General features: G+C 42.6%; 1 protein-coding gene across 1 annotated transcript in view; it reads right to left on the bottom strand.

Moving 5' to 3' along the window:
- Positions 1-424: 424 nt before the first annotated feature.
- LOC133505883 (dynein heavy chain domain-containing protein 1) overlaps positions 425-14595 on the bottom strand; it is a 30736-nt gene continuing 16565 nt past the window's right edge. The window contains exons 29-47 of the mRNA XM_061829405.1: positions 14391-14502; positions 14125-14311; positions 13847-13949; positions 13493-13621; positions 13200-13391; positions 11255-11674; positions 9669-10092; positions 9428-9535; positions 8520-8696; positions 8259-8437; positions 5592-6578; positions 5348-5516; positions 4529-4609; positions 4062-4281; positions 3847-3938; positions 3608-3754; positions 2708-3330; positions 560-1779; positions 425-484 (exon numbers count right to left, since the gene is read on the bottom strand). Coding sequence (XP_061685389.1) covers positions 1420-1779; positions 2708-3330; positions 3608-3754; positions 3847-3938; positions 4062-4281; positions 4529-4609; positions 5348-5516; positions 5592-6578; positions 8259-8437; positions 8520-8696; positions 9428-9535; positions 9669-10092; positions 11255-11674; positions 13200-13391; positions 13493-13621; positions 13847-13949; positions 14125-14311; positions 14391-14502 — 4710 coding nt within the window. The 3' untranslated portion in view covers positions 425-484; positions 560-1419. The remainder of the gene's footprint in view (positions 485-559; positions 1780-2707; positions 3331-3607; positions 3755-3846; positions 3939-4061; positions 4282-4528; positions 4610-5347; positions 5517-5591; positions 6579-8258; positions 8438-8519; positions 8697-9427; positions 9536-9668; positions 10093-11254; positions 11675-13199; positions 13392-13492; positions 13622-13846; positions 13950-14124; positions 14312-14390; positions 14503-14595) is intronic.

The raw sequence follows: 14595 nt of genomic DNA, 5'->3' as shown, positions 1-14595 counted from the left end.
CCTCCCTTTGCTTCTCCACACAACGACTTACGGCATCCAGCACGGTTTTTAGGCGCCGATCGAGGGCTGCAAGGTGGGGCTCGGTTAGCAGCGGGGCTACCCCGTGTAGGGGGTCAAGGGAAAGCGAGGCCCGCATGACGTCGCTGAGGCGATACTGAGGCAGGGAAAGCAGGCGCAGGCGTAGCCAAGTGGAACGGCGGATTCTAGAAAAATTGCCAGAAGAAAATGGTGTCGGACTTTGGAGTGGAAGCTCTAGGGCAGTGAGTCACAAACCCAAGAGACCGTCAAGTGTACCGGGGGAACTTATCTTTCAAAACAAAAGCTGAACAAATTAAGGTCTATCCACAGCACCCCTCAACAGATTGCAATTAATAATCAGAGATTTCACAGCACAAAAGAGATAAATTGCATCCATTATTTGTACCTGCAGCACTGCTCTAAAGGCACCAAAATTGACAGTTCATCTTTGGAGTGACGGCCAAACCTGCATCAACGAGACAGTGCCGGCATAAAGTCACCTGGAAAAACACTGCAGACGTGTTCAACGTGCTTTACTCACGCCCGACCGTTGTCAAGGTGCAGTAGGAAAGTGTTGTTGCCGAACTTCTCAAACGTTTCATAGTGGTGTCTGTCCATGTTGCCTAGAGGAGGAGTCAGAAGGACAAGAAGACCTTAACAAAAGTCATCATGCTGAACAATGCATCCAAATTCTGCCACATTATTTACAAAAAATGCAGCTGATGGTTAGTGAATTCAACATAAATGCAATATGAAAGAGGGGAAATAGGTGGTAGAACTGTATATGGTCCAAACACAACTACCAGAAGGTTCCATATATACCAATAACCTGTGAAGTTACAAAGGTCCAGTACACCAGTCAGATGATGACTGGTCAGACAAAGGGAACAAGATTTTAGTTTGGTTAGTTTTTAAATCAATTAAAGAATGAGATTTCAGAATTAAATCCGTCACAGTCCAGTACGATGTTCACTGTCATTGCAACTTGTGTGATAAATCAAACAAATGGTCGTCAGTTACCACAATGACAAGACAACCTTTTTAATGAAATAGCAACATGAACAAAAGTAATCTTAAGAGCTAGTATGCCAATACCACATCCGTACATTTGTGTTTGAATAGATAATATTGTACAAAAATAATCAGGATATCAGTTAAACAATTCAATGAACATTTCTGTAAAAGCTGGTAGGTTTCCACCTTGTTCTGGATAAAATGCGCCACCACGGAATTAGAGTTTACCCTGCAGTTTTCCTTTGATGGAATTATGGGAGGCGCTAAATTAACCACTTCTTTCACCCTGTTAGGGTGAAGGGAGTTGTGGGATAAATGCTCTTTCTACTGTTACTCCTCAGACGCAGCGATTTTGGGGGATATCTGTGCGAAAACATGGAAATAAACCTACGTGTCAAAAAGCCGACTCACGAGCCGAACCTTCCTTAAACTACACAAAGAAGGCTCTAACGCGCTAGCAAGCGGAACTGTTGTGACTACGTTAAAGCCATCCCCCCCTTCCTCTCCGGTGTCCAAGTCCTCCAGATAAATCGGACAATGATAGACTTGATCGTAGCTGTGTGAACGAGGGACGTGTGTGTCTTTCACTTGTGCCCTGACGCTAATGAGTGGCATGGAGCATGGCTGAGGGGAAGATGTGTTTTCTAAGGCGGCCCTGTCCAGATCCCACGATGCTCCTCTTAACTCCAGTCCACACAGGTAAACTATATCCTTTGGAAGTGGGGTGAATAATGGATCGTCACGAACCTGGGAGGATGGAAAGACTTTTGATTAGCTATTCAATTGGGAAAAGTCATTGCGATGCTAAATATGGGGACAAATTCTAAATGTTAAGATTTTGAAGCGTATGAGTGGTAAGATGGGCAAGGTGAACTGTGTTTTTTGCGACTTTTTAACTCCTCTTAAAGCATATTCTGATTTCTTCTACTGAAAAAACTGGAAATTTCATCCAACAACCGAATATCTCATTATATTTCTATGTACAGGGAGTCCTCGGGTTAAGACTGTCTCGACCTAAGACGTTCCAACTTTACAACGCCAGTCCCCCGTCCGCCATTTTGTCTGGCTAATGCCTGTCCACGTTTGTGCGACGGGAGAATCGTCACATTTTTCTCCCTCCTTTTTAGACATCAATGCAATAAAGTCAAAGCCCGTATTTAGCGCATATGAAGAGTTCATTTCCTATGCCGGATACAATTATCACAAAACAAGGTCCTTTTATACTTGTCGAGATGGAGAAGATTGAGGACCAGGTTCCTTCGCAATAGCAAAGCACAGCCTCCCCTTCTTCTTCTCCATCCACCTCTCAGTAGTAATGCTAAGTACATCATCATGTTTTTTTTCCAATGTATTTGTTGTTATACAGAGTATTTTGATGTGCATCCTGACTTTAATGGTGGAATCAGACTGAAGTCCAAATCCGAGTTAAGTTGCTATTGTAGGAACAGATCTCAGTCGTAGACCGAGGACTCCCTGTACTGCAGTGCATTATTGTTTGTGTGCTACTAGTTTTAAGAAAACAGTTTGACCATTTGTTATGACTTAGATGATTAGATCACATTTTATATGATAATTTTTTTCCACAAATCCGGGTAACTTAATTGGGTTTACATATTTTTTTCTTGCAATGTTGAAATCAACATTTCAGTATTATATCACCATCAATTAGCATTACCTCAAGGTGCAGAGCGATATCGCTGATGTACTTGTGATGCGCGTGGGCGGCCTTTCTCATCAGCGCCACCAGAAAGCCTTTGGCGTTGGAGAAAGCGGACAGTCGGTAGGTAGCGCGAGGCGCTGTAGTGTTGTCGCGCCACAGGTAAGAGCTGAGAAGCTCCGCCCGTCTCTGCAAACGCGACAATGAGACGAGCGTGGGGAGTGACAGGAAGCTCGCAGTTATGTATTGAAGTGGCCGACGGAGCTGAGAGAGCAGCACGGAGACTGAGATGCTCAGCTCATGCCACTCAGCCAGGAGGAAGTCATACAAGGGACTTTGGAAAACAGCTCCGGCGTTTCTTAATCGGGTTTCGTTTTGATGGGTGAGGTAATCATGCAACGCATCCAGTTGCTCTTTTGCCTGGCTAAATTCTGGCAACGTCACCAACACAGAAAGGTTGGAACCAGAGGCTAATCCAGGGTCCATAGTCTGGCAGACCTGGAGCAGCTTGTTCAGATTGTGACTGTTGATTTTTACTATTTCAGATTTCATGTCAGCGCTGAAACCCAAGAGAAGTGGCTCGCTGACTTGCACCGAGTACAGCAGCTGTCGATCCCACATTCGTCGGAGTTTGGCAAAATCTAGGGGCATAAAAAAAAAAACATAATTCAAATGAAGATTTTTTTTCGAGTAAAGTATTTCTTCTGTTTTTTTGCTTATCTATGGGAAAAGAGGGCTACAAATTAAAAACAGTAATTGGATTGTTATGAAAAAGAATGGAATATTTTATTTTCAGGCCCCCGTTGATTGACGCAGACATGCTGTGGATACTAGTGCAGTTCCTTATGCTATCATGCAACATATTTTTGTACTTGTTTTATTAAAAAAACAGAACAAGTGCACACTGGGTTGCGTTACCACGGTGCTCAGTGTTGCAGAAAAGATTGGCAAGAATGTGGGGTCCGGTGGGCAGAGGTGGCACTGTGCTGAAGCAGGTTTCTGCGGTGTCCCTCACCACCTCTGAATCAGCCGACTCCAGAACATGACCGCCGTGCACAAGGTTGACTAGAAATTGTCAAATTTTACTTGTGTGTGACAAAGGTCGTACCAAATCCCTCCCCATCATACAGACGCTTGGGCTGCTCATGTTGCATTACCTGCTAAGTATTGTATAGCTTTAGGCTTGTCCTGGCACAGACTAGCGGAAGAAAAGAGTGCATTCACCAAAGCTAGAAGGTCCGACTGGCTCCTTAAAGTAGTCAATAAGTGAAGAGAGAAAAAAAAAACGAATCCTTGAAGATCCTTATTATTTTCAAAAACATCGTGACATAATTCTCATCCTACTTAGTCACAACAACTTTGGAATCCTCACCAGCTGTAGATTCTGGCCTGACCCATGGATTTGTAAGCCTCTCTTTGTAGCAAAACTGAGTGGAAGACTGCACAGCGCAGAAGCAGCTCGATGTTGTCAGACACGCTCTCTGATTGACGTTGGGCGACTGACGATAAATATTGTAAGGAGCAGCTCAGCTCTTCATTCACATTCCAGGAGGAGTCACAAACCAGAGGCAGCCCCCACATTCGCACTGATGCTGGATTGAAATGATACATCCTCATTATTATTACATGCAACATGAGACAGTAAAATTATAAATCACCTTGATTCCACCTCACTACAAGATGAGTACAGCTAATACACCTGTTGATGTTGATTTTGTCTTTGTCATGTAAGGGATTTCTCATATTCAAAAAAGATGATGTGGTCAGTATAAGGGTGAGTGTGTTGTTACATACCTGGCCATTAAAGCTGATTATGAAGTGAAAAATTGAAAAACCTACCAGGTAGGAAGGACTGAACGGATTCTTCAGTTAGAAACCACAGTCGGAAGTCTGGGTGAAGAATTTTCATGTGGCTTTCTGCTGAGGGTCAGTTCAGAGCCATTGTTAATTTGAATATATAGCATACCCGAAAACTCAGGTTGTTTTTTCCATTTTGTTTTACGTATAATTCAAATAGACTGTACATCACCAGCATTTGGCAACTTAGTCATTTCAGTTTTGTAAGCGTATCATTCATTTGTCAATGACTCAGCTATTGACATGAATAGCGTTGCAGAATTGCTGCCTGGCAAGAAGTTTTTCCATCCTCGACTGCAGTTCGGCTTCATAGCCATCACACTGCTCCAATGCATTTTCATTTACGTTATCCATGACAACTTTCTCAAAAGAGGATCTGTCCCGTTCACAAAACACAGCAGAAGGTTGCCTACAACCACAATTGAGGACAACAACAAACTCTTAGAGCAGGTGTTCACGCAAAACCAGGGAAAGTCCATCTGAAGGGCTGGTGTACAACTCGAGCATCAACTAAAGTTGGAGCCAGCAGATGGTTTGGAGAGTGATAAAGTTTTACTTGTACTTGTGCTTCAAGAAGATTATCATCCCAAACAAGCTGAAGCATATTGTACTACATGTGTGGAACCTTGTGACTCCCATAAAGTTTCACAAAAACTGCAAAGCCTTAGCTGTCAAATGCTGATCACGTCACATCTATCTGAATGATACCTAAAACAAGTAGGATAAAAATGTCACCATTTAACCTTTTTATTTAATCATTCCAGTTTCTTTGAACATGTGCCACACAAAATATGGAAGTACCTCTGAAAGGGGAAGACAGCTGATTCAAACGTGCCACTAGTTTAGCGTCCCAATGCTCCAGTAGGTGACAGTTATTAAAAACCATCCAGTGACCATCCCTGAGTGCTTTTTCCAGAGCTAAGAGGATGAAGTTACTATCACAAAGTCCTCCAACTGAAATGACTTTCACCTGTACAGTAAATATACATTAATCAATTAAGAAGAGAAGAAAAAGTATATATTTCATTAAAGCAGTTATCCTCACCTCCTTTGTATCACTACCCAGGGAGGCCAAGAACTTCACTAAGTGGAGAGGCTGAATACTCGTCCACTTATCTTTTGATGGACAAGGCCATGTTAGGATGATAGGTCCCTCGTGTTCCATAAGAAATCTGTGCAGACCCCCCGGATTCCCACAGTGAGGCAGTGACGTGTGGCGAGGTGGGCGAAACTGGGAGGCTGCCATGGCCTCAGCTAGCTCCACTGTAGAATCCGGGTGCAGTGTCTTCGAAAGGAGAGCCCGCTGCATCAAGGACAGATGGGAGTGAGATCCGCAGGGAACTGGCCCTGCCACAACAGACGAAGGCGAGTCCAGGAACTCTTGCCACTCCTTGTGTGAAGAGGTCAGTGAGTCAGTCAGCCCTTTAAAAGCTGGAATCTTCTCTAAAAATGTAAGTTCAGAGTCAACCTGTGGGTATATCCAATTACCCTTTGGGGTATGTGCAGCTTGAGCAACAAAAACATCTTTGAATCCCATGAGGAAAGCCGTCCTCTCCGGTGGAGAGCAGAGCTGGTTACTCTGCATCACAGCCAAAGTTACCAACAGCTTGAAAACCGCCCTGTGGCGTCTAAAGAGACATGGCCTATAGTAGAACATCAATTTTGCCACCATCTTGTTCCTTATCTCTGGTATGACTCCCCCTATCACCTTCCCAGTGGCATATGATAAAAGCCTGCTAACCTTCTCTGAGAAGGCTTCCTGCATCACTGCAATGAAGCCAGATAATGAAAAGTAATAGGTAGGGGAAAGGCGGGAGACCTCCTGCAGAGCCCGGTAGAAGAGCCAAGCCAAATATATAAGCTTCTGGGGGGCAGCCAGCATGGGCTTGTGGTACTCCTGCCTCTCATTGACCAGCTGCAACTCAGTCTGCGCATAAGTCATTGATTCTTGGACCTCAGCCACTTGGGTGAGGAACTTGGGTGCTTGCATTCGTGTGGTGTCGGACTCCAGGACGAAGTCCATCACAGAGTCCTACAATAAGATTGAGGACAGTCAGTTAAACATGTACATTTTTGATCTGTTTGGCATAGATTTTAGGCAATTACTTGTGTGGAGCTGTGTATATTTCACTCACACGGGGAATGGTTCAAATACAAAACAAGGCTGGTGGACGCGAGCAAGTCTCTCCATGTTTTTATTAAGAGCATTCATATATATAAACATGGAGAGGCAGTTATCTTCTACTTTGACAAAAATAGTGTCCAACAAACATCTTTATTATATAGACCGTTAGGCAACTCCACAATCACTTTGTGACTTAATGAAATATTAATGAGGGTGTCTTCTCTTTTTGGATTCCAAAAGAATATGTCGTTTTAAGGCATGCCTTTAAAAGCTTCTTTATCCTCGTGTTTGTGGCGACTGTGCTGACGTCACTGTGACTCTCCCGCACGTAGTTTGCCTTTAAACTCCAGCACAACCCACGCATGCAATTTTGAAAATGTGCTGCAGTTCTCATCTAAGTGTCATTAAAGCTGCTATTGGCAAGGACATCTCACTGTGGCGTTTCCTCAGCGCAATTTGGTCATTTCCGGTAGCCGTTTTTACTTTCCTTACCATAACATGGACACAGCAACAACTATGGCGACTGTTGAGAAGTGTCTCCAAGAACAAAAGGACGCAAATGACCAGATGATACGTTTATTACGCTGCAAAATGGATTGAGAAGGCGGTGCCATACATGGCATGTGAAGCCGGGACCAACGGTGAGTATGTCATCACAGCATGTGACTAAAACAGACCAATCATCACATGAGCATCACAGTTTATCCCTGTTCACCAACTTTTTTTGGACATGTTCGGGGCACGTTACGCACAAGTTACGTAGAGGTGTTGCGTGGGGCAATGTGGGCGTGTTCAGCCATGCGGCTGTTGCATTATAAAGTGGCCTAAAGTTGAAGCATGAATTGTTGAGTTTTACACACACACACACACACACACACACACACACACACACACACACACACAAAACACTGGCTAGTGTGCCCTAACTATGCCTTGTTGCCTGAAGTGATATGAAGCCTGCTTGGATTAGAGGTGAAAACAAAATCTATGAATTTTTAAAACTGCATATAATTTACTGATCCAATTATAGTGGGTGAAATGCTAGTCGACTGGTTAGCACATCTGCCTCATGGTTCTGATGACCTTGGTTCAAATCTGGGCTACCCTAAGTGTAAGTTTGCATGTTCTTCCCATGCGTGTGTGTTTTCTCCAGCTACACTACTTTCCTCCACATTCCAAAACATACATGGTAATTCATTATTTGAAGACTTCAAATTCCCCGTCGGTATGGATGACTAGCGACCACTTCAGGGTGCGCCCCGTCCCTTGCCCAAAGATAGCTGGGATAAGCTCCAGAATACTCTACTGAGGAAAAGCAGTGCAGAAAATGGATGGATGAATTAAAGTTGGGGAAAACTGTCTTCTGTTTCCCAAAGTAGAATCATTTGTTTTCTTTTGTGTTTTCGGGATAACTGCCAGTCTTAACTAGAAAATTGGGAATACTGCAAATTTCCTTGTGCTTTTATCTGCCAAATGTCTGAATGTTATCAGGCGTACAAACATGGCAACTGGTGGCAATCTAACAATTGACAATGATTTTAAGCTTTGACAGAATATTGTTGTAAGGTAAATGCTTGTCTGGCTCACCTCCTCTGTGACCAATTTCCTCTGCAGCAGCTGTTTGTCATTCTGTATTTGAAGGTCTTGAATAAGCAGGACTTTGCACTCCGAATGCAGCAGCTGAGTCAGCATGAGCTCCTGGATCTGAGCCGAGCTTGGTGAGAGGTCAACCACGTCCACCTGAGCCAATATGGAGGGATGGATGTCTGAGCAGGAAGAAACCACAAATAGGCATCGCATGAAAATCCAAGCTTTCTTGTCAGGAAGGAAATTGGAGTTGTTTCCTACCAGTGCTGAGGAGTCGGACAGGATAGTGGGTGCTAAGCAAGAGGCAGAAGTCAGGGTGGTTCTGGTCAGCAGTCCGTCTACACCCCGGGGGGCAGCTCGCGGCAGGACGGGCCAGAGCAGCGAGAAACTTTGGAGTGACCGTTACTCGTTCGATATGAGTCACCAGGACTTTCAAGCCTGCAATAAAAAACATGATAAACAGGTGCTTCAAAAGAAATTTGAGAATCGTACAAAGGTTAATTTCATTCACTATTCGTATCTTAATTAAAAAGTAACAATCATACACATTCAGTCATAATGGGAAAATATTTTTCATACGATAAATTCCCAACTAATTTCTACATTTAAAATAATTGTTTTTTGTAAGTAATATTCAAATTTCTTGAGATGGTGAATTTTGAGATTATCTTGATATAACCATAATTATATAATTAAAAACATGAAAACGTGACTTTTATTTTTTAAATTTACACACTGGAAAAAGATGGACTATCTCTGATATTCAAATTCATTGCGATGCACTTGTTGTGTATACCAACTCCAAATCAATTGAGTCAATCATCTTAAATATAGTGCAACGTCTGAGGTCGAATACATTCCATTCCAGGATGCTGGTCAAACTCCAATGTTTGTTTTATATATGTTTTATGTAAACATAGGTATAAACTTGCCCTGCCTAAGATCAATGCAGCCAAATTGTACTGAGCACCCAGGACAGGGATGTGTAGTGGCACTTTTACACAACGCAAGTTCCATTCCTGATGTCATGCATGACCCCAGTTCGACTTCTGACATTTGGACTTTCAGAAATCAAGTTGAATTCCCAATTAAGAAAAAAATTCAACTTCATGGTCTTTCAAATGTAAAGGTCACACTGTATCTTGATTCCAATTATCAGTTGCAGTTACCTTTCTCAGCAGCCAGGTCCAACTGGCACATTAGCTTTGGATCATCAGCACAAACCACAATGTCGCACTCAAGCTCTTGCCCGAGACTGAGATCGTCTCCTATTTCCCCTGTAGAATAAACATAGACATGCTGTTTCTTCAGTAGTATTTCAGATTGTGATCCCATCCCGACCTGCAATTTGTCTCGAATAAGCACAGACAATCAACACGAGCCCGCTACGACACTGTTACCAATAGGCACCTGTAATGACCCCATTTTTAGAGTTGAGCTCCAGATGATGCTGAGTGTCAGCCAGTAGAGGCCAGTATTTAACCCAACTCCTCCTGCAGCCCCACAGCAGCAGTTTCAGGACTAATCTGGTGAGTGCCGTCTTGTGTGACGGCCACTGTGTCACACCCAACACCTGACACAGAAGAGGCTGCAGTGACTCGGAGAGAGGGACTGGAAAACCCGAAATTGGCTGAGGAGGTTCCGTGTCAGTGGAAGCGAACAGGGAATCTCTGTGGTCTTCAGGGTTTACGTCGATATTTCCTGTCCGACACAAAGCCCTCCACTTGCTCAGCAATTTGGTGCGTATATCAGCTGGAAAGGGGCCTAAATATGAGATGATCGCAGCCAGGACCATGGCGTCTCCTGGTAAGCATTGTCCCTGCAAATTTGCAACCTGAAGGAAGGGAAGCAAAAAGATTACTACCCACATACAAACACCCAGTTTACTGAGCAAACAGTTGGCACTGACATTTTCTTGATCAGTTATCGGAAAAATGAACACACAACTCATCAAAGATGAAATTCTCTATCTGTAGGGATTCACTTGCTCTCTTTTATCCCAGTGTCGTTTTCATCATATTCATTAATACAGCCCAGAAGTGATGTGCAGCAATAGAGGTCTTTGAGGATGTAGCACAGTTAATCAAAGCTGACTATGTGCTGACTTCTGTAGCCAGAAAAATAGTTGCAGGGTTTTTCCTGCATATAAAATTTGGAGGGAACTGCTTCAAGCCAACTTCAGGCTGATTTCGATTCTAAAAGGTTTGGCATCTTGAAAATGTGCAATATTATCTAACCATCATTGCACAAGTTGGGTGTTGTTTTTAACTGCAATTGTGGTATTATGGTGTGCCTCTGCTGGTCAATTGTCAACCGATTACAGTAATCCCCTCATACGTATGGTCAACTTTTCACAGTAATTTTTTTTCTGTGGAACCTCTCTCCCATTATAGGCTAAAAAATTCAATTATTCACCTTTTTGGCTCTTTCTAAAACATCCAAAGACGCCACTAACGCAATGTCAAAATGGCAAATGATGTCATGGAAGTAGTCTTTGTTGAAGTGATACATTGTGACTGAGAGACAAGCTTTAAATGTCAGGGAGGAGTTTGTTCTGTGTTGTGGGTATGTGATGACAAGTCTTCAACTCGTGCATGTACACATGCACTGGAGCTGCGTTTTAAAAAAAATAAATCCAAACAAATGACATTAAAATGTTTTAGGATCATACTTTGTGGTTTTTATGGTTTCAACTATTTGATATAAGAAAATCTAAGTATTTGTGGTGGTGCGTCAATTAGTTTTTCAATTTTTAAGGTCAGGCTAGCTCCCGGAGATTACTGTAATTATTATGGCAAATACACAGCCAATGCGGTGCCTTGATGAGACTTTAAATGGGGCACCCCACAAAGGTGATTTAGATGTGCTTAAAAAAAAAGCTTTTTTTTTTTTTAATGTACATTTATTTTGAATGCGTGCTCTGAGCATTGGCCTGAATGGCCTTATGAGCGAGAACGCTCTTCCAATGAAATATGTTTGTGTATGTTGGTTGTTACCTGAGCTTCAGCCCTCCACACTCGTGTGTGTTTCAACAACAATTCCACAGCATTAGCAGCATTTCTCTCCAGGCACTCAGCTTTATGTAGTAGTAGCAGTTGCTCATCCAGCAACGTCTGCACAGGGTGCAGCTGGACATCGAGCTCCGCGAGGCAACGATTTATTTCCTCCATGTAATCTTTGATCTGCTCGAGTTGCTCTTGAGCCCTTATAAGCATTAAGTCCAGCTGTTTTCTGACCATCAGCTGATATCGTTTACAACTGCAATTGTTGACAGCCAGGATCCAGCGGCACAGAGTCTCACAGGCCTTGCTTACCTCGCGGATACACTCTGGCACAAACATGGGGTTTTTAATTAACTCGCCAAGTTGGAGCATCTGAATATCCGTGAGGCTGTAGAAGTCAAATAATTCCAGGCACTGGGATTAAAAAAAAAAAAAAAAAAGAACAAAAACACTGGCAAGTGTGGAGCAAAAGAAAGATCATTTGCAATTAAAATTCAGTGGCACCTCTAAAGTCAACTGCGAATAAGTTTGTACAATTGTTAGTTAAGACCACAACTTTGAGGCTTCGAGTCTTCTTCGGTTTCAAATGCTGTCAATGCATGCATGTCAACATTTCTCATTAGACCTCAGTTTAACAGCCGTCAAAGGCACGTTTTTTTTTAAAGATTTTTGGTGACCCTTCTGAAAATGTACTAAGAATATACTCTATATACCAGAGGTTACATGAAATGAGGAGAGTCAAATCCAGAGCAGCAGCAGTGTTACTGGATATGTCATGTATCATGCAAGCCAAAGATATTACCTGCTATCTACTAGCGTACTTTTATCTGGCTAGCTGCTATAGGAAATGTCATCAATCCATCCACCGTCTACCGCTTATCAGAGGTCGGGTCGCAGGGGAAGTAGCTTTAGCAGGGATACTCAGACTTCGCTTTCCCCAGCCACTTCATCCAGCTCTTCCAGGGGATCCTGAGGCGTTCCCAAGGCAGCCGAAAGATGTAATCTCTCCAGCGTGTCCTGGGTCATATATGAGGTCTCCTTTGGGTGAGACAAACCCGGGACACCTCACCACGTAGGTGTCCAGGAGGGATCCGAATCAGATGCTCCAAGCCACGTCATCCAGCTCTTCTCAATGTGGAGGAGCAGCAGCTCTTCTCTGAGCCCCCCACCCTCCAATGACCAAGATTCTCGCCCTATCTCTAAGGAACAGTTCCGCTCTGTGGAGGAAACTCATTTCGGCTGCTTGTATCCAGGATCTTGTTCTGTCGGTCATGACCCACAGCTCGTGACCATAGTTAAGGGTCAATTGAGAACTTTACCTTCGGACTTCACTCTTTCTTTACCACAACCAAACCGGTGTATTGATTACTACGTCTGCCTCATAGTTTTGAGAGAAGGGTTCAAATCTACCCTCTGGCCTTCCTGTGTTGAGTTTCTCAGGTTCTTCTCACATTCCAAAAACATGCATGGCAGGTTCACTGAAGACTCTAAATTGCCCATAGGCATGTATATGAGTGTAAAAGATATTTGTCTATGGGTGCCCAGTGATTGACTGGCAACCAATCTAAAGGTGTAGCGTGCCTCTTGTACCCTCCTCCAAAGTGGTGGGATAGGCTCCCGTTTGACTGCGACCATAATGAGAACAAACGCCATAGCAGCTGAGAATATTTGAATTTTATCACTATTTATACACTGGGATGTCAAAATATCGCCATGTTTTGTGATGGATTATTCTGACCCTGGAACTGATTCATTGAATTCATAGATAATTCAATTTATTTATTGAATATTTAATTTTTTTTCTGTGGGATAATGTCCATATCTATGTGTTCAACTTTTGAGGTACCACTGTAGCATCATTAAAATGTATTTTATTCATCACCTGTCAAATCTGGCAAATTCATAGAATCTATCAGTTCTGAATGCTTTCAAAAGTTACCTTGTACACATTACATTGTCCGAACAGTCTTTTTGTACTGTCCCATCCAGGAGGCCGGTCAAAAAGCAAAAGAACAGCATCCATGACAAGCACCACCCCATCAGGTGGATCTCTGTAGTGGCGCACCTCCTCAAGGTCTAATGGATCCAGACTATGGAGCACATCGAGTGCTGCTTGAAAAAACGGTCTAAGCTAAGAAGAAAGAGTGAATATTAAAACTATTTCCAAACCAGTTTCTGAACTGCCAATATGTCATCAGTGAGTGCTCATAAAGAGATATTTCATGTGTTCACCTCATTCTCAGATTCAGCGATCCGATCCTCCAGGATTTGTATCTTTCTATTCTGTTTAGCACATTGTTTTTCAGCTTTCTGAAGCAAACTTTTCTGGTCGTCTATGGCCCCGAGGAGCTCATCCACACGCTAAAAAAAATGGAAGAGGGAAGTAGAAGAGCAGAAGTGAACAGTGAAGATCAATACAGTATTTATCATGTACTATGGCACAAATAATCAAGACTAACTGTAATTTAATATATAAAAAAATATTAGAGATAATGCATGGGTTGAACACAGTCATGCAAAATATTTAACCTTTGCAATGGACTTGATAAATTGTACCCAGTTAAGGTTGGACTTTGTATACTTCACCTGCTGTATTTCAGCAACAATTCCCTGCATTCTAATTAAATCTTGTTTGTACTTCATGGCTGTGTTGTCCAGGGCATCCAAATGAGACAGACAACTGTTAAGTCTACACAAATGAAATAGTTATCAAAGATCAGATAATATTCTAGAGAGCAGAAAAGATGAAAAAAATCTGAGTGAACCATGCTAAGGACTTATCAAAGTTCATATAGAATCAATATTAGATCACACAGAAATGCTGAATACTGTATTTGTAAAGGTAAAATGAGGAAAACAAATACCTGTTGGATTGATACTCCAATTCTTTGATCATAATTTTGTAGAGGTAACTAAAGTGAGAAATAAATGCCATGTATGTGTAAGGACTGAAAGGCTGTGCCATTAGAAGGACAGAAGCGTATTGATACGCAGACCGGTGGATTCCTGCCATTGCTACAGCCAGGCCAACTTGTGAGCCTTGGATTTTCACTGAATTAATGGGGGAAAACTACAGTTATCTTACGGTCATCGGCAGTGAACAGAACAGATTAAAAGTAATGTGACTTACAGTTTTGAAAAATATTTTTCAGGTAGCGAGTAGCAATTTCTGTCAAAGAGTGACTGGACCAAGGTTGGTACATTTCCACACAGCAGAGGCCAAGAGCCTTGTTTATTTGTTCCTACGAGACAAAGTGATGTCTATACCGTTAGGCAGCATTAATTAAAACTTGCAATATCTTAATAGTGCAAGCAAAATACAGGAAAGCAGCGAA

Source organism: Syngnathoides biaculeatus, chromosome 9 (genome assembly GCF_019802595.1).
Source record: "Syngnathoides biaculeatus isolate LvHL_M chromosome 9, ASM1980259v1, whole genome shotgun sequence".
Taxonomy (NCBI): domain Eukaryota; kingdom Metazoa; phylum Chordata; class Actinopteri; order Syngnathiformes; family Syngnathidae; genus Syngnathoides; species Syngnathoides biaculeatus.
The sequence above is the reverse complement of the archived record's forward strand: the minus strand, read 5'-3'. Positions and strand labels throughout refer to the sequence as shown.